Source organism: Puma concolor, chromosome B3 (assembly GCF_028749965.1).
Source record: "Puma concolor isolate L17-30 chromosome B3, mPumCon1.1.hap2, whole genome shotgun sequence".
Lineage (NCBI taxonomy): Eukaryota > Metazoa > Chordata > Mammalia > Carnivora > Felidae > Puma > Puma concolor.
This window is the reverse complement of record NC_141672.1, coordinates 89246311-89267520: the sequence shown is the minus strand read 5'-3', so window position 1 is coordinate 89267520 and position 21210 is coordinate 89246311. Positions and strand designations below refer to the sequence as shown.

At 45.6% G+C, this 21210-nt stretch overlaps 2 protein-coding genes across 14 annotated transcripts in view; one reads left to right on the top strand and one right to left on the bottom strand.

The window, feature by feature from the left end:
* Positions 1–48: 48 nt before the first annotated feature.
* On the bottom strand, positions 49–6122 carry CKMT1A (creatine kinase, mitochondrial 1A). 4 transcript variants are annotated; one of them, XM_086710552.1, is made up of 10 exons: positions 5991–6122; positions 4837–5121; positions 3991–4189; positions 3692–3787; positions 3066–3287; positions 2845–2930; positions 2602–2725; positions 824–958; positions 506–631; positions 49–293 (listed from the first exon to the last, which is right to left on the bottom strand). In XM_086710552.1, exons 2-10 carry the CDS (start codon positions 4983–4985, stop codon positions 177–179), a joined length of 1254 nt encoding a protein of 417 aa, XP_086566678.1. In that variant the 5' UTR covers positions 4986–5121; positions 5991–6122; the 3' UTR covers positions 49–176. The 4 variants fall into 4 exon arrangements, with proteins under 4 accessions (XP_086566678.1, XP_025774782.1, XP_086566677.1 ...); XM_025918997.2 differs by having other exon boundaries at positions 4837–5022; positions 5898–6103; XM_086710551.1 differs by having other exon boundaries at positions 5898–6102.
* Positions 6123–8551: 2429 nt separating this feature from the next.
* PPIP5K1 (diphosphoinositol pentakisphosphate kinase 1) overlaps positions 8552–21210 on the top strand; it is a 45020-nt gene continuing 32361 nt past the window's right edge. For 9 of the 10 annotated variants that reach the window (XM_086710533.1, XM_086710529.1, XM_086710528.1 and 6 more), the window contains exons 1-18: positions 8552–8606; positions 12256–12351; positions 12626–12800; positions 13262–13457; positions 13901–13991; positions 14218–14303; positions 14633–14787; positions 14899–15000; positions 15459–15620; positions 15733–15854; positions 17391–17492; positions 17738–17824; positions 17942–18017; positions 18147–18256; positions 18340–18422; positions 19154–19285; positions 19454–19575; positions 19868–20050. In XM_086710533.1, the coding sequence (XP_086566659.1) occupies positions 12654–12800; positions 13262–13457; positions 13901–13991; positions 14218–14303; positions 14633–14787; positions 14899–15000; positions 15459–15620; positions 15733–15854; positions 17391–17492; positions 17738–17824; positions 17942–18017; positions 18147–18256; positions 18340–18422; positions 19154–19285; positions 19454–19575; positions 19868–20050 (1956 nt within the window). In that variant the 5' untranslated portion in view covers positions 8552–8606; positions 12256–12351; positions 12626–12653. Of the gene's footprint in view, positions 8607–12255; positions 12352–12625; positions 12801–13261; positions 13458–13900; positions 13992–14217; positions 14304–14632; positions 14788–14895; positions 15001–15417; positions 15621–15732; positions 15855–17390; positions 17493–17737; positions 17825–17941; positions 18018–18146; positions 18257–18339; positions 18423–19153; positions 19286–19453; positions 19576–19867; positions 20051–21210 lie in introns of those variants that run through there. The other variant, XM_086710535.1, reaches the window with a different exon arrangement.

Here is a 21210-nt window from a genome sequence, read left to right as displayed (position 1 = left end):
GAAAGCTAGTCCCTCCTCATCCCAACCATTAGAAATAACACAGACAGCTAGAGCATAGCAAGGAGTCTTTACTAGGACAGAAGGGAGTTGGAGGGGCATCCAGGGCAAGTAGAATGGGCCACATTAGAATGGGCAGAAGTCCTGGGGATCTTGAGTCATCTCCTGAGGATGGGGAATTAATGCTTATTGTGGATGAGAGGTGGAGGGATGCGGATATCCTGGCCTCTCTCCAGACGCCGTTCACAATCAATCAAATAGTTTACTCCATCGATGACCAGCTGCACCAGCTCCACCTGAAGGACACTAATCCTTGATCTCTGCTTCCCACCCTTGAGTTTCCTTCTTGAACACTGATTTACCTTCTCTAGGAACTCATTTCCAATTGTCTCCCCACTCAACCTGAATTTCATTTCAGATTCTATTACATTCCTGGGGCCCACTCACTGTCATATCTCCACCCCCACAGACCTATACCTCTCCTCACTGTAATCCCTAAGGATCTCACCTCTGACTTGCCCAGTCGGTCCAAATTAGAGATGTCAAAGACGCTGCCTGTGGCAGCTGTGTCCACTCCACCGGTGCCACGCTTTTGGAGTCTTAAGTTCTCCAGGATCTTTGGGAAGCGGCTATCCTAGAGGAGAGAAGATAGGGATTGGGGGCCGGGCCATTAGGGGCAGAGACTGGTCCTATTTGAGACTGGTCCCTTTCCCCTGATACTCTACCCACAATGTGTCTGACTCCTTTCCAAAATGCCCATACCCTCCCATCCACACATGACCACCTTCCTTATTCATACCCCTCTCTAACCCCACAACTCATTTACTTTGCTTAGCAGGGGCAGTTTGATGTGTACTCCTGCCCGAAGTCCAGTGCCCAGGTTAGACGGACAGGTCAAGATGTATCCCAAACGCTCATTCCACATGAACTCCCAGCCACGCTCCTGGATCAGCCGTTCCACCTGAGTCCACAAAGGCTCTGTTAGTGAAAAGTCAGGGATATTTGAGCCCTCACTTAGCCAGACCTACAAGAACTCTAGAAATATGTCTAGAATGAGGAATTTGGACTGTGAAAGAATGACACTACTGTTTGTGTGTGTGTGTGGGAGGGGTTGGGTGGGGAATGGTTTGTTATTATCATGTGTACAAGGTAATTTTGATATTGCAAGCCCATAATGGTGAGATTACAGAAAAATATCTTGTGTGTGGAAGAAGAGACACTTGAGAGAATAAGGCACTAAGGATGATCTAGGGAAATGAGTGGAGGTGGTAAACTGAACTGAGAAAGGAATGATTATTCAATGAGCTCAGCATGCATGGATTATCTTTGCTTTGCTAATGAGCCTAGAGTTTGGAAGGGTTCTTTCACACATAAAATGAGGGTGTAGGCTTTGCAACAGGAAGAGGCAAGAAAGCCTTCTGTTAGCTGTGGAAAGAGCACATGTGAGAAGGCAGAGAGAAAGGTGAAAACAGTCCAGAAGAGCCGGACTCATAGTTATGTGTATACGTGAGGGGGTGGGGAAGGGAGTGTGGGTAGAGTGTTTTGTTTCACTAGAGCTTCCTAATGATGGAAATGTCTATTAGAGTTCAAGAGACAGGGGATGTGCCAGAGGATGGATGCGAAGACTACCTCATATGAGTAAAGAGAACCCTGTTTATAGTTCAGAGAAAAAAAAAAAAAAAACACAGCATAGGGGGTCATCTTACATGCTGAACAAGGGGAAACCTTTCCATCTAGAAAAATAATAGGAGCTAACACTTACTGAACATTTATTATGCACCAGGTATTTTACATACATTATCTCATTTAATCCCCAACAACCTAAAATGTAGGAAGCCGTATTATTCCAATTTTACAGATGAGAAACCTGAGGCATATCATTTGAAAAGTACTTCCCTACCCACTTACCATCAGAATATGTTATCTGTTATTAGCCAAAAACAATAAAAACTTCCCAGCTAGAATCTAAAAAAAGAGAAGCTGTCTGTCTTTCCAAGTCCAAAATACAACTGTATATATGAGAACATACAATAAAAACTGGGTTTATGGGGATTTCTAACCTAGAATAGAATATGGAGTCCTAATCCATATATGATTGAGGATTCAGTACAGCCACACATTCTGGGACTTAAGCCATTCCATCTTCCATTTCCCCTAGTCTCCCTCCTGCTCTCAGCTTAAAACCTAGACATGATACTTCAGTGAGAATGACAGAATACCTTGGTTCAGAACTGGATGGTTACACTGGAATCATGAACACACCAATCTTTCACTTCCTACGTTGATCCAGGCTCAAACTTTTCCTTATCTGCACACTCCACACACCTCAGGCATTGACACACCAGCTCAATTATTCCATCTTTGTCTTATCCGACAACTACTTTATTTACTACCTTAGATTCAGGACATTCTTTCTCTTTCTATTCTTAGGTGACCATATATCCTGGTTTTCTCTGGACAGTCCTGATATATTGTCCTGGACTGACTGATGGTGATCCCTTTTGCTATCAAAAGTATCATGGGTTGATTGATAAATTATACGGTCTAGTCCTTGGCTTTTCCTTATGTCCTCCCACCTAGTTCCCTTATACATTCTTCTCCAACCTCTTTGAGGCCTCGACAGAATCTTTCAAACACTTTCTTCATGTTGCCACCCTTCTCCATGGAGATGACCCGTGTATGATCCTCTTCATTCACCCAGATCAAGAAGCTCTTCTCATTGTTGTGCCTGAGAGCAGTAAAGACGGAAAGACAGGGATCAAGAGACAGGGCGAGAACTGGGAGAGATATAGGAATAAAAGACATTTACAGATCATGGGGGAAAAAGAGTTAAGGTAAGCCTCATACCAGATTCCACGAGCATCTGGCCAGTCTCGAGCCATTCCTGCCGCAGTCAGCAGTGGGGACACGGGCTTATCAAATAGGAAGTGGTCCTGAGGGGAGTAAAAGGACTTGAGTTAAGAATCTTCACAGTAGCTCCTGGGCCTCTATCTCATCTGACCCACCCTCCCCTCTGACTCTTCTTTCCATTTGCTTCCTCAACCCAGCTTCCTCTCAAGGCCCCTCACATCAATAAGCTGCTGCTGTTCAGCCTCTGTCATCTCACTGAGCCGATAGTAACGTCCAGCGAGGTCACCCTTCAGGCCACTCAGTGCATCCACTACAACACGTTCCACCTCTCGTCGCTCTGCCCGAGTACAGGCTGGAGGAAGGCTGAGTCCCCGGATACTTCGGCCAGTTCTGACTCTTGAGGACAATACATACCTCTCATCAAAGTAGCCAGAACGGATCTAGGGAATAAGAGAAATTAATATAACTCACAGAAACACAGGGGTGGGAACAGAGAGCCTTGGGGAAGGAGAGACCTTAAAGACTGTAGGGGTCCTCACTACATGCATTGGAAGGAGAAGTTCATTGGGCAAGCACTCCAACAGAAGAGGGCATTATGAATCCTCCCTCAAACTGCCCACTTTGGGGTACAGTCATTCTCACCCACCCTCTCCTCTCCTCTCCCTTCCATATCTGCAGCTCCTTAAGATACAATTCTTCCCCCAAAGAATCTAACCAAAGAAACCAAAACTAAAAGCTCAGCAGTATAATGACTCTGAGTCAGGAATAATTAAGGTGAAAGGATTGGAGAAACAGAATGCTATATATAAGGCAATGCAAATCAGAAGCAGAATATCTGTCCTACCTTGCTGGCATCCAGATCAGTGGTATGTTTCATTGTTCGAGGGTCATATCCATTGTGTCGCTCTTGTATCACAGGATCAAACAGCTCAGCAAATACCTGATGGGGAATTAAGAGGGAGAGGGTGGTTAAGGAGAGAGAATCCCTTTCCAGGCCTTAGTTGTGGATTGATTTCACTGGGTCAGAAAACATGAGTATGGAAGGTCCAGCCTTAAGGGAAAGTGAAGGGTCTTTAGGGGGAAGGAGCTGGGATTACTGGGAAGATGAGTTGGGTCACCAGGGAAACTCTGGGGGCCCCCTACCTCATAGGTCTCCTCATCTCCAGCTACCATGCCCACAGTCTTGATGAAGGGGTGGCCGGGGTTGTCCACGCCAGTCTGGATACACTGATCTAGCGTCCAACCAGTGGGTGTGGTCTTGTCGCAGAGCCGGGCATAGACTGCTGGGGTCAGGTGACTGGCCATGCAGTTGTTGTGCTTTCGGAGGTCTGGGTACTCAGCGCTAGGGAGGGGGTACCCAGTAACCATGGAGGAGAGCACAGGGGGCCTAGACCCAGTGCAGTCAGCTGGGAGCTATCCAGTTAGCCATGTCTGCCTTTGCTCCTTGGGAGGAGGGGAGATTAGGGGGAGGCTAAACCTTACTTAGTAATCTCTTTAGGGACTTTCAGGGTCTATTCTTTCCCAACAGGTCTAGTTTCCTCTGGCTGGCGGGCACAATTTCCCCAGATTTGCTCAGTTATTTCCTACCATTAGCACAACATTAGGGATGGGGGAGGGGAAGACTAAGGAGGGGAATTCAGGAAATGGGTGGGGGGGGACAGCAGGAAACGAGATGGAGGAGAGCGAAAAGGATAGTTCCTGGTTTCTCAGTTAGGGCTTTGGGCAGAGTGGGTGCAGCCAGAACTCACAGGGCCAGAGCGGGTCTTGGGGGCGGGGACTGCGGGTTACAGGTCTCCAGAAATGCGTTAGCCTTATGGGTTTGGCTTCCATTCCCAACCCACTGTGGTCTCCAGATTGTACAGCACTCCTCTCCAGAGCCTTCGTGATTATAACCCTTCTCTTTTGCCCAGGTCCTCATCTCCATCCCCATCTTCGTTCCCGTCACCACCTCCCCCCACCCCCCCACCCCTGTGCCTCAGACACTGATACCTCGGGGGATACAGCCTCCGTCGTTCACTGGCGGCCCTTATAGGTTCCGGGCGGAGCAGAAACCCAGCGGCTAGTGACCCAGCTCCAGCCAAAGCCAGGAGCCTGAGCCCCGGGCGGGCGGACAGCAGACGAGAGAAGGGACCAGCCATGGCTTGAGGGTCCGGCTGTGGAATCCCGGGGTGGGAGCTGGCGCAGGGCAGGAACAGGGAGGGAGGATGCAACCAGAAGGACTGAGGACTGGAACTGGGTGCGAGGCTGGAGCCGAAATGGGGGCCGGATTGGAAGCTGGAGCAGGAGAGGAAGACGGTAGCAACCAGACTGCAGGAGAGGCGCAATGAGGTAGCGGCTGGCTGGCGGAGGAGGGAGGTCCCAGCCGCAGTCTCCAGGGGTGGGGCTCACGCAGGCCCCGCCTTTCCGCCTGCCACCGCGCTAGGTATGCGGGGGCCGAGGTGGGAAGCACCGCCAGGTAGATTAGGGGACCCGAGCTTCGCAACCTTTGGCAGGGGATGCCGGCCCACCTGGGTTGAGGTCGCCCAGATTTCAGCACCACGTAGAGGACAGCACCCGATGGGACCCGCAAAGCCTAACACCCTTCCCCCAAGCCTCTCGGTTTAATCGGAAACCCAATTCGTCACTCTGTGTGGGTGTGAAAGGGTGACATTGCCCAACCTCTCTCTAGTTTTCGGCCTTCCCCAGCAACCTCTCCATATTCCCAGGGGAGGCGGCAGCGGGAGAAACCATGGCATAAATACAGATAACAGAGAAAGAAATGGAGAAATCACACAGAGGCATACACTGGAAAAGACACCCGGTGGCTCAAGGTCACCTTTGCTTTAGAACCAGGAAGAGGACCAAGGTGCCCTCCGGCCACACCTGTGCTATTCTTACAAGGTTGTGGAAGGATTCCCTGAGACCAACCAGGGGAACATTAACTCTTATCCCATTTATGCTGTGTTCCCTGCTCCCGATCGGCTCCCACATAGCCCTGCTATGTCCTGCCCCCGCTTCTCATGATCCCCAACTTTTTTCACCTCCACCCTCCTCCCCATTTTCTACTTCACCTTTGATCTTTTACTTCCTCGTGTTTTATCCAGGTTCAGGACTGTTTTCTGCTCACAGGACTCCCTCTGAGTATTCTCTGCAAGCTTGCCTACCTGTTGGTTGTACTGGGTGTAGACCTGGGACTGGGCAGGGAATTGTTAGTTTCCTCTTCCTCCTCTCCCTTCTCTCCCCTCTTTGTAGTTTCCAGTTCCTGGGCTGGAGGGGAGTGTAAGGTGAGGTGAAGGGTGTGGTAAGATGACGGCGGGTAGGAACAGAACAGGCAGGCACAGGTTTCCAACCACCACAAGTGTTTCCTCTCTTGGCTCCCTAATGCTGTTTATTCCAGAGTGTAAAGGGGAGTGGTGTTCAAGGCCAGGGAATCTGTACATTCCTACTGGTCTTCTGTCCTTTATCCTCCCAAGATATGTATTCAGATTTGAGAGGGTGTGTTCCCACAGCTCAAAGTGTGACTTAGGTGTGACTTGACCTTTGTCCTGGCAGTAAAGAGAATGAATGCTAGAGCCAAAATAGAGATGCAGAGGCTTCATATGGAAAGTCATTTAAGCTTGGGTACACATGGTGGTGTTAGTCCCTTCTCTGAGCCATCTTGGTGATAGTAAGATACTTGGAAATCTTATTTGAGAAAGAGAAATTCCCTTCATATTGTCCTCCGGCCCCACTGATGAGATACCATTCTACTCCTATACTCTCGTTCCCTTCATTACTCTCAGGCTTCCTTTGTGTTCCTTTTCCTCCCTTCTTCATTTGTATCCTTAGAAGCTATCCACCTCTCTTCTGTGTCCATCACTTAATTCCTTCTTCTGGCAAGAGAGCAATTATCAGAGAATTGATAGAATTCTGTACTTAGAGTCACTTTTGGAGAGATGGAAAATGTTACCTGTGTTGTGGGGGCTCATTGTCTAGGTTAAGGAGTAGTTATGAATAAGCAAATATAATTACTTGCAATGGTGTATATTTACCCAGATAAAGAAGGGAGATAATCTTCCAATGAAGGAGAGTTGTTATTTGATTGAGAGGGTGGTTACTAAGATTAAAGAGGTAGGGAACAAGAAGAGAGAATTAGAGAAGGAAAAATAAGACAGCCTGAGAAATCACTCAAGTTTGGAGACTAGTTGTCCAAATTTGAGTAATAGCTCCTCGGAGAAAAGATGTGTATTTGTGTACTTTTCTTATTACCTGTGAGTCACTGACAGCCACATAATGTATTAATGCTCATTTTATAAAATTATCCTATGGCATACAGGAAGTAATTGATATGTATATGTATTTTATTTATTTAATGATAATAATTACCAAGACTAACATTTATAAAGCACTTTATAATTATAAGAAACTCTTGTATGTGTTATTTCATTTAATTGGATTGTTCCAATGGTTGACCAGGGACTGAGTCTACATTTTTCTGGGGGGTGTGAAGATAAGTTAATTACCTAGATGATGTTTTAATAACTTGTTTGAAGGGCTGGAGTGGTGGAGAGGACATGAGCCTGAGCACGAACTAGGGAAGTATCTATTTCCCTTAGGGACAACCCTTAGAATCATCCCTATCTCATTCAGGGTTAGTATAATGAGGCACCTGGCTGAAAAAATGGTAAGCTCCTTAAGGTTGCAGAGAAGAAACAGGGCAATTGGGATTGTCTTGACTAGGGAAACCTAAGTAAGGATGAAAAGATAATAATAAAAATGGAAACATATACAAAATGCTTTCATATAACCAGTACCATATGATTAGATTTTTAAAACACTCTCTTACAGATGAGGGAATGGAGGCTGAGGGAAGTTCAGTGACTTGCCCAAAGCTGCACAGCTATTAAAGGTAAGACCAGGACTCAAATCCAGGTTTGTCTGGTTCCAAGGCTGGAGGGGTAAAGAACAAACCAGTGTGGATATGGGGATCATATTGCCCAGTGTTCCATGTACATCCATTTTCTTGTCTTCTCCATAAATAAGTCTTTGTTCTTTCCCTTAACTTTCTGATTTGTTTCTCTCTGTCTCTTTTTGTCTCCAGTCTACCTATCACTCCTCTACATCTGTTAACATTTCAACCAACATTTATTGGCTCTCTAAGTATATCATACCTCTTATGTTTTAAAAATCAAACAGAGGGGCGCCTGAGTGGCTCGGGGTGTTAAGCGTCCGACTTTGGCTCAGGTCATGATCTCCCCTGTTCCTGGGTTCAAGCCTTGCGTTGGGCTCTGTGCCGACAGCTCAGAGCCTGGAGCCTGCTTCACATTCCGTGTCTCCCTCTCTCTCTCTCTCCCCCCCCCCCCCCCCCCCCCCGCTCGCGCTCTGTCTCTATCTCTCACAAAAATAAACATTAAGAAATTTTTAAAAATAAAAAAATAAAAAATAAAAATCAAACAGAAAACCTGGTTTGTCTCAGGACGTGCAATGGCACAAATTGTGCCTCTTTTCTGCATCTTGCTTCTTCTCTGCTCTTCGTCTCACTGGAAAGTCTCTGTCTAGACCAAGCCTCTGGGCTGTGGCGACACAGAAATCAGAGGAAGGCGAGCATCAGGTTGCATTCCCTCCCCACAGCCACTAGGGGCCACCCTCCTCCACGCAGAAGTGCGGGCCAACGCAGCCTGACTTTGTTGCCGGTGCGCGCCTTCCGCTGATTGGTGACACCGCAGGAAAGCCGCGCTTTGATTGGGCTGCTGTCAGGTGTCGCTGCCGGCAGGTTCGGCTGCGCGAGCGCAGGGAGGCGGGTGAGCGAGGGCCGGGGGCGGTGGGGGAGTGGCTGGGGGCTGGGGGCGGTATCTGAGGGGGTGGGCTGAATAGAGTGGGCTTGCTAGGTGCTGAGGGCCATGGTTAGTACTGGCTGGGGGCGGCTTCGGGAGGAGGCCCTCGATGAGGCCTCAATGTCTGCGTAGGGAGAGTAAGGCGGAGTAGGCGGGGGAGGGCGAAGGCTGGTGGAGTCGCATCGGAGGGCAGTATTCGTGACCGGGAGCTGTGTGAGGAGACACACCGGAGACACACCGGAGGGGGTCAGCAAGAGAACAGAGGGGTGTGAGGATTTGCGGAAGAGGGAGTCCTGCGTGAGGAGCGGAGGCAGCCCGAGAGAGGGTCAGGGTGGGGAGGTCTGTGTGAGGAGGGGTGGAATGGAGTCGACTCTGGAGAGGATCAGCTGCAGGCAGGCGTTGTTACAGAGAGGAGGGTACCCTGGAGAGAGCTAATGTGAGGACGGAATTGGTCTAAGGCAGTCTTTGTGGGAGATCATTGAGTGTTCCATATAAATTGTTACCAAGTGTGGTGACTCATTTGCGGGTTTGGAGGGCAGTTTAATGTTGGAGAATCACTGAGTGAGAGGATTACTTGGATTATTAATTGGATTCGTTGATCAGTGATGGGGGAGGGGGCAGCAGTGTCTTGAGTGGTTGGGGGAGGGTCCATGGAGAGTCATTGTTGCAAATTAGGGAAAGAAGGGAGTATGAGTGAGTTGGTAGAAGAAGGGCTTCAGCCCAATTCATCCGTGTGAGAATAAGGGTCTGTGTGAAGGATTAAACGCTGCATTCAGAAAGAATTTAGGGGTCCACTGTGGAAGGTGAGAAGGAGCTAGTGTTGGTTGCCTGAGGAGTTTTACTGTGTTGAAAATATTCCTGCCTGGACTCTGTATTGATGTGTCCCCTTCACCAGTAATGGTGCCCTCCATTAAGTGCATGGTGTTTAAGGAAATTAGAGGACTACTGCAAAGAGCCCTAAATTCTAAGGGACCAAGAAGTTACACAGTTTACCCTCCCTTCTGCCCCACCCTCTCTTCTCACCTACTTATCTTCTCCCCTCCTCCCATCCTCTCTTTTTTCCGTCATTTGCATTGATTCGGCCTTGGGAGTGAGATTGCTTTAGCCTAGTGTAGAGTGTGAAGTTTTCTTTTGCAACAAAGTATTGAAGGAAAGGGTGATGGGAAGAAGGGCCTGGAAAACAGGGGAATGGCTCTTGGAATACCATATTAAATCCCAGCTTCTCTCAAAGGTACATTTAAATAAATCCTGTCTTATTTCATAGCTGTTTTTGTCAGGCTTCTATTTTTGCTTTGTTAACTATAAATTTAGGCCTTTATGTATCTCTTTAGCCCCTTAAAGGATCTGTGAACAGACTCTTCTTCCCCATTCTGTTACCATCCCCTGTTATAGAGTTGTAAAAGATTTTCAGGAAAAATGACTATATACATTCAGTAGAAAATCAGGAAGGACTTAGTGGAAAAAAAGGGTGAAGGGTTAGGAATCTTAGACATGAGGGAAAGCCCCTGCTTCAGATAAAGGATAAAGGGTGCAACAAAATTCTGCCTGCTTAAACTATACAGGTCGTGGAAATTGGGTCAGGTCACTAAAAAGGGGTTCAAAGATAAAGCATATGTACAAGACCTGCAGTACACAACTGGAAATGTTAAGTCTTAAGGAGAATGTTGTGACCGGCCTGTGGAGACAAGCAGATGGTAAAGACTGGGGAGGTCAAGGTCTATACAAAGGTTAGCAATAATTTTCTAATCAAAGCTGCAAATCCCACTGGGAATGGTAAGGGTTTAAAATAAAATACAAAATGTAATTGTTGAAGACTATTTTATAAGTCTGTTAAGATGATCCATTTACTTAAAATGTGGTGTTCATTAGAGTCATTAGTATTTCTGAGAACTTTTGGAGAATGTGAAAAATTGCTGCTGGGTGACTCAATTTTATTTTTGGAAACAAATAGTATATGTATCCTCACAATTTGGTATTAACAAGTGTTAACCTTTTGTGTATTTGTTTCAGATTTTTAAAAAATTGAAATAAACATTACAGATAAGGTTGTAAAGTTCCACTCAAATCCTTCTCAGTTCCATTTTACCCTGTCCTCAGAGGTAACCAGTATTATGAATTTGATGCTTTTCTTTTCAGTCCATATTTTTAGACCTCTACTAATTATGTATACAGTCATAAATACATGTAATATTTTTTATTTATGCAAACTGAATTGTACTGCAATGCGTGTATTTCTGCAGTTTGCATTTGGAAGCTGTCCATATTATTACAGACATCTTTTCTTTTTTTGAAAGAGTGAGCACGAGATGGGGAGGGGCAGAGAGAAGGAGAGAGAACCCCAAGCAGGCTCCATGCTGTCAGCACAGAGCCCGACGTAGGGCTTAAACTCATGAATTGTGAGATCATAACCTGAGCCACATCCAAGACTCAGACGCTTAACTGACCGACTCACGCAGTTGCCCCTGATTCATTTTTTAAAACTGCTGTTAGTCTATCATTTGTATATTCTACCCTGTATTTATCCATTCTACTTGTGACCTCTGAGTTTTCAGTTCTTCCCATTACCAACAGTGAGTTTATGAACATATTTGCACGTTATGTGGGAGAGTTTCTTTACAGCAGAGATTCTCATCCTCGGCACTACTGATATTTTGGACTGGATAATTCTTCATTGTGGGGGAACATCCTATGCATTTGAAACTATTAAGCAGCATCCTTGGCCTCTACTCATTAGACACCAATAGCACCTTCCCAGTTGTGACGACCAAAAGTGCTTCCTACCAAATGTCCCCTGGCCAGCAGAATCACAATTGGTTAAGAACCACTATTGTACATGTGTATATGTAGAAATGGAACTGCCGGATTATTCTAATCCAAGCGTAAATCTTAAGATATTCTCACTGATTAGGGAGCCTGGGTGGCTTGGTTGGTTGAGCACGCGACTTCGGCTCATGTCATGATCTTGCAGTTTGTGAGTTTGAGCCCCGAGTTGGGCTCTGTGCTGACAGCTCAGAGCCTGGAACCTGCTTCGGTTGTCTCCCTTTCTCCCTGCCCCTCCCCCACTCATGCTCTGTCTCTCTCATTCTCAAACATAAATAAACATTTAAAAAAAAGATATTTTCACTAATTATGGCTCTAGGCAGAATTTTTTCCTACTGACACCTTGGCCTAGACCCGACTTGGGTCTGTAGTACCAGGAGATGGTAGAGAGAAAACTGAAACTTTATTTTGAGAATGGGTTGGAGGCTGTTGTATGGATGCCTGTATCCTCAACCTCCCAGTTAGCACTAGACCTCTTTCCTTGACAGATTTTCCAAACTTGGGCATCTGTCTTTTAAAGTGGAGCACATGGAAGAGAAACAGGGAACATAGAGGATTTTAATGTTTTGATATAATGCTTAGAACATAGAGTGCCCTCAATAAATTCTTTTTGAGTTAATCCTTGGTAGGAATGAAGATGAGGGTTAAGGTCAAAGGCAGCTGTGCTCTCTCATTACCTCTGCCCTTGAATTAAATCCCTGAGTTCAACACTACTCTGGGGAGGTGGTGAAGGGATAGGAATGTTTAGGAATGAATCCAAAGTTGGAAATGTCTCTCTAACTTTCTCTTCTGGTAGGAATCAACAGCAGCCTTCCATGAGGAACTGCCTTTTCCACTTGCTGCTGGAGTTAATGGTGTTTCCTGCTGGCAGAATCAGGGACATGCCAGCACTGTAAGGGTTAACTTACTGATCCTCTTACCAGTCTCATGGTTGGGGTAGAGTGAGCAGGGAGGAAAAGGAAGACCTTTTCTCTTACGGATCTTTAGTCATGTCAAGTCATAGCCCACGTGCCTCCTTTCCTGTTGTTCCTTTTTATGATAGCTTTGTTTCCTGTTCCCCCTAGTCTCCTTATGGTTCCCTCTTATTTTATCATTCCCTATGCCCCATCCCCACCCATTGCCATGCGGGTTTGGATTCTGAGCTAATGGGATGCCCTCCATTGCAGAGCGGGATGAGTGGGTGCTCCGGTGGGGATGTGGTCGTTGCCGGCCAGTGAGGGCGAGAGTGCCACGGCCCACTTCTTCCTTGGAGCTGGAGATGAGGGGCTGGGCACCCGTGGAATAGGCATGAGGACAGAAGAGAGTGACAGCGAGCTCCTTGAGGATGAGGAGGATGAAGTGGTAAGACTAAGGAAAATGACATAACTTGGTGTTGGGACCCCTGTCATAGAGAGTTGAGATTCCATTGGCTGGAGATACTCCTCCGCCCTTTCCAAATGCGTAGACTCCCTGTCATAAACAGGCCCTATCTTGATTAAGAGGAGAGGCAGTAGAGATTGGTTAGATTACCTATCTTTGAATCCCTTGCCTTTATGCCTTCCTCCTGTTGTGTCCTGGTTATTGGTTCTCTAGCTCTCCTACCTGAGCACACATTTCCTACTGTGGAAAGCCTCCTATTCTTGAGACAGTAGGAATCCCTACAGGCACTCCAATCTAGACCTAAGTTGGGAGACAGCATTTGCCCCATAGTTCCAAAGCCTGGCAAGAAACTCTATGCCCTAAGGAAATGAGACAGTGTTCCCTAAATAGGGATGGTCTAGGTGGGAAGTTCCTAAGTTCCTGACAGTACTTCCTCTCTATAGCCTCCTGAACCTCAGATCATTGTTGGCATCTGTGCCATGACCAAGAAATCCAAGTCCAAGCCAATGACCCAAATCCTAGAGCGACTTTGCAGATTTGACTACCTAACTGTTATCATCCTGGGAGAAGACGTGATCCTCAATGAACCTGTGGAAAACTGGCCATCTTGCCACTGCCTCATCTCTTTCCACTCCAAAGGTTGGAGTCTGTGAAGGAAAGTGGGAGGAATGGTGTTGGGAATGCTGGCCTGGGAAATGAGGTTCTTACTGTCGAATAGTACAGTGGTCATCAGCTCTTGCTGACACACTGGCGAACAGTGCAAAGGGGTTTCCTTTCCCTGTGTTGTGGAAGAGTTGCTGGCGGTAGTGTAAAGCCCATATTTGAACCTCAGGACAGTTCTAAAGCTGTTAGGGTCTCTGACAGAGTTGTGTGTCTCTAGAAGGACCCTAGAAATAACATCTTTTTAACTTTTTCCTGATGGATATTATAGACTTGGGAAGTTGGGCAGAAGGATGTTACGGGTTGGATGGGTAGAGGAGCTTAGTGGCAACTTTAGCTTTAATACCTCTATTTCTCTTGCTGTTTTCTCACTCTGTCTCTTTCACTTTCTTTTTTTGATCTATTTCCTTTTTCTATCCCAGGATTTCCTCTGGACAAAGCTGTTGCTTACTCCAAGCTTCGAAACCCCTTTCTTATCAATGACCTGGCTATGCAGTATTACATCCAGGATAGGTATAGCTTTCTGTTGATTGGTGGGGTGGGCAGTCCTGAGATCATGCCTGTTTAGAGAGCCCACTCTGGGAGGGGCAGAGTCAAACAAACATGCCTAATTTTTGTATCATACCTTCCCAAGTTCTATACCCTGGTATCTCCCAATTCCTGAGCAAATGAAATCCCTAGCCTCTTCCCTTGTTCACCATTCCCCACCTCCCCCAGCTAATTTATTTGGGGGTGACAGGAGGGAGGTGTACCGGATCCTGCAGGAGGAAGGTATTGATCTGCCTCGATATGCTGTGCTCAATCGTGACCCTGCCCGGCCTGAGGGTGAGTACCTCGCTTTATCCAGTCCTGCCCCACCTTGCTTTCTGTAACATAGCCCAGCTGTCCATCTTCTGGACATCTCCATGTATTACTTATCCAAGTGAGGCTTTGGTTATTGGGCAATGGGTAGAGTCAGAACCATGGGTCCTTAAACAGAGACTTAGACCTCTTATGTAGATATTATCATATTTATATAGCATATATTACCATATCTACTACTAAGATATGGTCATAGAGATTTGAGGGTTATGAAGATTAAAACTCAGAGAAATGGGAGTTGGAAGTATTCTACAATCCTCGACCCTGGGAATGACCACATAATTTTACTTCAGAGTGCAACCTGATAGAAGGTGAAGACCAGGTAGAGGTAAATGGAGCTGTCTTTCCCAAGCCCTTTGTGGAGAAGCCAGTGAGTGCAGAGGACCATAATGTTTACATCTACTACCCCAGTTCAGCTGGAGGAGGAAGTCAGCGCCTCTTCCGAAAGGTATGGGAGACATTTGAGCATTTGGGGAAGTCAGATAGGTGGAAGGACAAGAGCTGGAGAATTTGGGGACAACGTGAAGGCAATATTTTTTTCTTCTTTTTCCTCCTGAAGATTGGCAGCCGAAGCAGTGTTTACTCTCCTGAGAGCAGCGTCCGAAAGACAGGATCATACATCTATGAGGAGTTTATGCCAACAGATGGCACAGATGTCAAGGTTATGGTGGATACAGGGATTTAAGAAGTGATAAATGTCTGGGTTGGGATGGGGTGCTTGGGAAGCAAGTGGAAGTGTATGGAGAAAGTCACAGAAAATAAAGTGAATGTGATTTGCTTTTACATTCAGGTGAAAATAATGAATGAGAGAAGTAGACATTTACATGGTTACTATCAGAGCAAGGGCAAGGGTAACATGGAAAATGGTATAATATTGTAAGTTATTTCTTAATGAGGACTAGGTAATAAATGGTGTTGGGGTCCCAAGGAGAAACCTTCATAAGGATACTTTGGTGGGGCCCAGTAAGGAAAATGTCAGTCTCCTTGTTCTTAATACTCAGGGTTTTTTTGTTTTGTTTTGTTTTGTTTCCGAAACTAGTTTACAGACCTAGTGCTCATGTTGTCTTCTCATATGCAGGATGAGCGGTGGGCATACTCAGTGATGCTATGTACCTGCAGGTATATACAGTGGGACCAGATTATGCCCATGCTGAAGCCAGAAAATCTCCAGCTCTCGATGGGAAGGTCGAACGAGACAGTGAAGGGAAAGAGATTCGATATCCAGTCATGCTGACTGCCATGGAAAAGCTGGTGGCCAGGAAAGTCTGTGTAGCTTTTAAGGTAGTGAAAGGCCCTTGGGGGATGGTGCTGTGGAGTGAGGGAAAGGGACAGGAGCAGGGGTCTGGAAGAAAGAGTGGCTCTCTTGTTTTCATCTTGCTTCTTTCCACTGCAGCAAACAGTTTGTGGTTTTGACCTTCTTCGTGCCAATGGTCACTCCTTTGTGTGTGATGTCAATGGCTTCAGTTTTGTCAAGAATTCGATGAAATACTATGATGACTGTGCCAAGATCCTGGGGTAAGGACACAGTGGTCTGGACTGGGGAGAATGGGCTTAGAGAAGAGAGTTAGAAAGCTTTTTGCTTTATTTTAAATATTATAAAAAGGATTAAAAAATGAAAAAAGGAAAATAAAAAAAGGGCTTCTTAGCCCTCTTGCCTTCCTAACACTGTACTCCCCAGTTAAAACTGTTAGCAGTTTTACATATATGTCTTTTTCTACCATGTATAAACAAACTATTTATAGTACTAAATGTGTTCATACTGTAATACTGTTTTAAAACTTGATTTTAAAGTAAATTTACCATGTAATATTTAAAAATGTACGAGGAGGGGTACCTGGGTGGCTCTGTCAGTTAAATGTCCAGTTCTTGATTTTCGCTCAGGTCATAATCTCAAGGTTTATGAGATCAAGGACCACATTGGGCTCCACACTCACAGCACAGAGCTTGCTTGGGATTCTCTGTCTCTCCCTCTCTCTCTCTTTCTCTCTCTGCCTCTGTCTGCTCCTCCTCTGTTCATTCGTGCACATGTGTGAGTTCTTTCTCTCTCTCAAAATAAATACATGAATTTTTGAAAAGTTAAAAAAATAAAAATGTATAAGGAATAATGAACATAGTGAGTATTCATGTATTCACCATAAATCTTCATATATAAAATTTTTCTGGGGTACCTGGGTAGCTCAGTGGGTTAAGTGTCCGACTTCAGCTCAGGTCATGATCTCATTCCTAGAGTTCGCGCCCCGCATCAGGCTCTGTGCTGACAGCTCAGAGCCTGGAGCCTGCTTGGGATTCTGTGTCTCCCTCTCTCTGCCCCTCCCCTGCTTACACTCTGTCTCTTTCTAAATAAATAAATAAATAAAACATTAGATATAAAATCTTTCTTTGAGGTTTATTTATTTTGATAGAGTGCAAGCAGGGGAGGGGCAAGAAGAGAGGGGGACAGAGGATCTGAAGTGGGCCCTGGGGCACCTGGGTGGCTCAGTCGGTTAAGCAACTGACTTCAGCTCAGGTCATGATCTCCCAGTTCGTGGGTTCGAGCCCCACGTCGGGCTCTGTGCTGACAGCTCAGAGCCTGGAGCCTGCTTCGGATTCTGTGTCTCCTTCTCTCTCTGTTCCTCCCCTGCTGGTTCTCTGTCTCTCTCTGCCTCTCAAAGATAAATAAACATGAAAAAAAATCCTTTTGAAGTGGGCCCTGTGCTGACAGCAGAGAGCCTGATGTGAGGTTCGAACTCATGAATTGTGATATCATGACCTGAGCAGAAGTCAGACACTTAACTGACAGAGCCACTCAGGCTTGAATAAAATATTAAGAATACTCCTTGCTAATTACATCCCTTCCCTTTCTACCCAGAGGTAACCACAATCCTTAATTTGGTGTTTGTCATTCCCATGCATTTATTAATATTTTAATACATCTATGGGGGCTTTTTTGGGGGGCATGTTTTTAGAGTTTATACAATATATTCTACAACTTGCTAATTTCTGTGAGCTTTATTCATATGTGTAGTTGTGGTTCATTCATTTTCATACATTTCTTCATGTTTTTCCTTCTAGGAACACCATCATGCGGGAGCTTGCTCCACAGTTCCAGATCCCATGGTCCATCCCCACAGAGGCTGAGGACATTCCCATTGTCCCTACCACATCTGGCACTATGTGAGCAAAAGTATAAAATCTGGAGTAACCTACTTAAGGCACCTGAATCAGACCAGTGGTTACTTTCTGACCCTATACCATATGACTAGTGGAGGCTGGGTATCTTCTAGGCAATTTCCTTAACCCTGCCTATATTCTTAATCTCAGTTTTTCCTCTGCTCTTTGACATGTCATGCAGGATGAAATGATGGGAGGTGGTGTGGGGTGGGTTGGAGGAAAGGCTCTAACGACATTCCCTATCTTAGGATGGAACTCCGTTGTGTCATTGCAATTATCCGTCATGGAGATCGTACTCCCAAGCAGAAAATGAAGATGGAGGTGACACATCCAAGGTAGGATGAATGTCCTGGTTTAGACAAATAGGTTTTTGTGAGAGAGATGGGGATGGGGAAGTTCCCAAAGGCTTTGACTGTCTCACCCCATACTGAAGCTTTTCCTTATTTCTTCAGATTTTTCAGTCTGTTTGAAAAACATGGTGGCTACAAGACAGGGAAATTAAAACTGAAGCGGCCTGAGCAGCTACAGGTAAGGTGGTGAATTGGGCTGGGAGGAGCGAGGTGGGTATGGGATTAGGGGCCTCAGTGAGAGACCAGGATGAAAGGATAACTGCCCAGGACTTGGTCTCCTTCATGGATACCCTATTATTTCCTCCAGGAGGTGCTGGACATCACAAGGCTGTTACTGGCTGAACTGGAGAAAGAACCAGGTGGTGAGATCGAAGAGAAGACTGGGAAACTAGAGCAGCTGAAGTCTGTGCTGGAGATGTAAGAAAGGGGATAGGAGAGGGGAGCCAATGACAGTGAGAACTAGGTGCTGGGGTAGAAAGTAAACTGAGTTTATCCTGCAGGTATGGTCATTTCTCAGGCATCAATCGGAAGGTGCAGTTGACTTACTACCCTCATGGAGTAAAAGCTACTAATGAGGGGCAAGGTAAGATATAATACTCCCTTCCCATTACCACTCAAGTCTCTTATTCTTAAACCTTTAGATGACCTGAGGGTGCTCTGACTCTTGATTTCAGCTCAAGTCGTGATTTCACGGTTCGTGGGTTCAAGCTCCACATCAGGCTCTGCACTGACAATGTGACACTGCTTGGGATTCTCTCTCTCCCTCTCTCTCTGCACCTCTCCCACTTGCGCTCTTGCCTCTCTGTCTCTCTCTCTCAAAATAAATAAACTTAAAAAAAATAAACAAAACCCTTGGGATGAGCCCTGGGTGTTATACGTAGGAGATGAATCACTGGATTGTACACCTGAAAACATTATTGTACTATATGCCAACTAACTTGGTTGTAAATTAAAATATAGAAATAAATAATAAAAAGCAAAACCTTTAGATGACCTCTACACCAGATCACCATTCTGGGCTCCTCAGAAGACCTGACATTTAGATGTCCCCACTACTTTCCTTTTTTTTTCTTTTCTTTTTTTTTTTAATGTTTATTTATTTTGGGGGGGAGAGGGGGGGTAGAGAGAGGGGACAGAGGATCCAAAGCGGGCTCTGTGCTGACAGCAGACAGCCCAAAGCCACTTGAACTCATAGATCTTAAGATCATGACCTGAGCTGAAGTTGGACATTTAACTGACTGAGCCACCCAGCTGCCCCCCCTCCCAGCTATTTTTCTTAGATCTAGACCTATTCACTTCCCCTTATTCCTGAAGATCCACAGCGGGAGGCCCTATCCCCTTCTCTGTTGCTGGTACTGAAGTGGGGTGGAGAACTGACTCCTGATGGCCGTGTTCAGGCTGAGGAGCTGGGAAGAGCTTTTCGCTGCATGTACCCTGGAGGACAGGGTGAGTGTCTGGGGGGCAAATAACAGGGCTTGGATGAGATGATTAGAGAATAAATTGTGGGAATGAAGAGACAGAGGCAATGGGAAAGTTAAAGGGGGAAAGGAGCATTCTTTCTTCCATGTGGGTATGTATAGCAGTCCATTCTTGGTCCTCCCCCTTCTCCCCCAGGTGACTATGCTGGCTTCCCTGGTTGTGGGCTGCTTCGTCTCCATAGCACTTTCCGCCATGATCTCAAGATCTATGCCTCTGATGAGGGCCGTGTCCAGATGACTGCTGCTGCCTTTGCTAAGGTGCACACTATAGTTCTTTCACAGTCCCAGCTTCCATTAGATAGAGAAGCTAAGAGTTTGGAGAACTAGTTGGGAAATGTCAGGGTGTTTATGTGCTGACTCAGAGAAGTTTCTGCTTGTGTCTGACCCATTCTGTACCACTGAGAATGAACTGAGAATAATTAAGTGGGCGTAAGCACCTTGACCTGTACTCCTCGCCTCCACACCAGCTCTCATTTGATCTCTGAGACCATTTAGGCTTAGGGGAAGTAGACTGGAAGGAAAACTAATAGATTTTGTGCTTCCCCTCCAGGGCCTTCTGGCTCTAGAAGGGGAGCTAACACCCATTTTGGTACAAATGGTGAAGAGTGCCAACATGAATGGGCTACTGGACAGCGATGGCGATTCCTTGAGCAGCTGCCAGCACCGGGTGAAGGCTCGACTGCACCATATTTTGCAACAGGATGCACCCTTTGGTCCTGAGGATTATGATCAGGTCAGGCTCTCCCTATTTTTGTGCCCAATGTACCGCCATCCCAGATTCCTAGAATTCTAAGTAATAGTGATCAATAATGGTACTTACTACATGGTAGACACTGCTTTCCATACATTTTCTCATTCAATCTTTACCCTTTGAGTTAAGTATGGGTCTATAATCTCTTACTCATAATTTCAAAAATAAAAAAGATCAGGCACCAAGATTCATTTGGTAGCAAAACCTGACATGATAAGACTATTTCTAATTCTTGGGGCTCCTAGGTGGCTCAGTCAGTTTAGCCTCCGACTCTTGATGTCAGCTCAGGTCATAATCTATGGGTTTAAGCCCCGCATCCAGCTCCACATGGACGGTGCAAATTCTGCTTGGGATTCTGTTTGTCTATCTGTCTGTCTCTCTCTTTCTCTCTCTCTCTCTCTGTCCTTCCCCTGCTTGCACTGTCTCTCAAAATAAATAAATAAACTTAAAAAAAAAAGACTATTACTAATTCCTATTTATTTTGTTTAGTGTAAGTAGTCATACATTGTGCTGCAGAAACATAAATGTGTTTAGTTATGCCCTCAGTCCTGCTAGAGGTATTATATAACATATGACTATGTGCTATATTAACTCTAAAGTCTGAAAAATTCTCAGTTCTAAAGCAGTCCCAAAGATTTTGAATGAAATAATGTTTCAGTTATTTATTGCTACTTAAAAAACTACCCCAAAACTCAGTAACTTAAAACAATATCCATTTTATCTTACTCATAGTTCTAGGTTCACCTGGTCTTCCTTGGGGTCTCTCCTAAAACTGCCCAGATGTCCATGTGTTGGGGCTGAAACCATCTGAAGGCTTGACTGGGTTGCTAACATAGCTGGGTTCTCTCCCACTTTATGCTCTACCTATAGTCTTAGAGCCTCTCCTCTCCACATGTTTTCTCCATGTGGTTTCTCTAGCATGGTAGCCAGACTTCTTAAACGGTAGCTTAGGACATCCCAAAAGCAGAAGCTTCCAAGCTCTTTTATATTTTTAAAAAATATTTTATTTTTAAGTAACCTCTACACCCAACATGGGGTTCAAACTCACAACCCTGAGGTCAAGAGCCAAACACTCTACTGACTGAGCCATCTAGGTGCCTCCTTCCAAGCTCTTTTATTTTTTATTTTCAGTTTTTTAATTT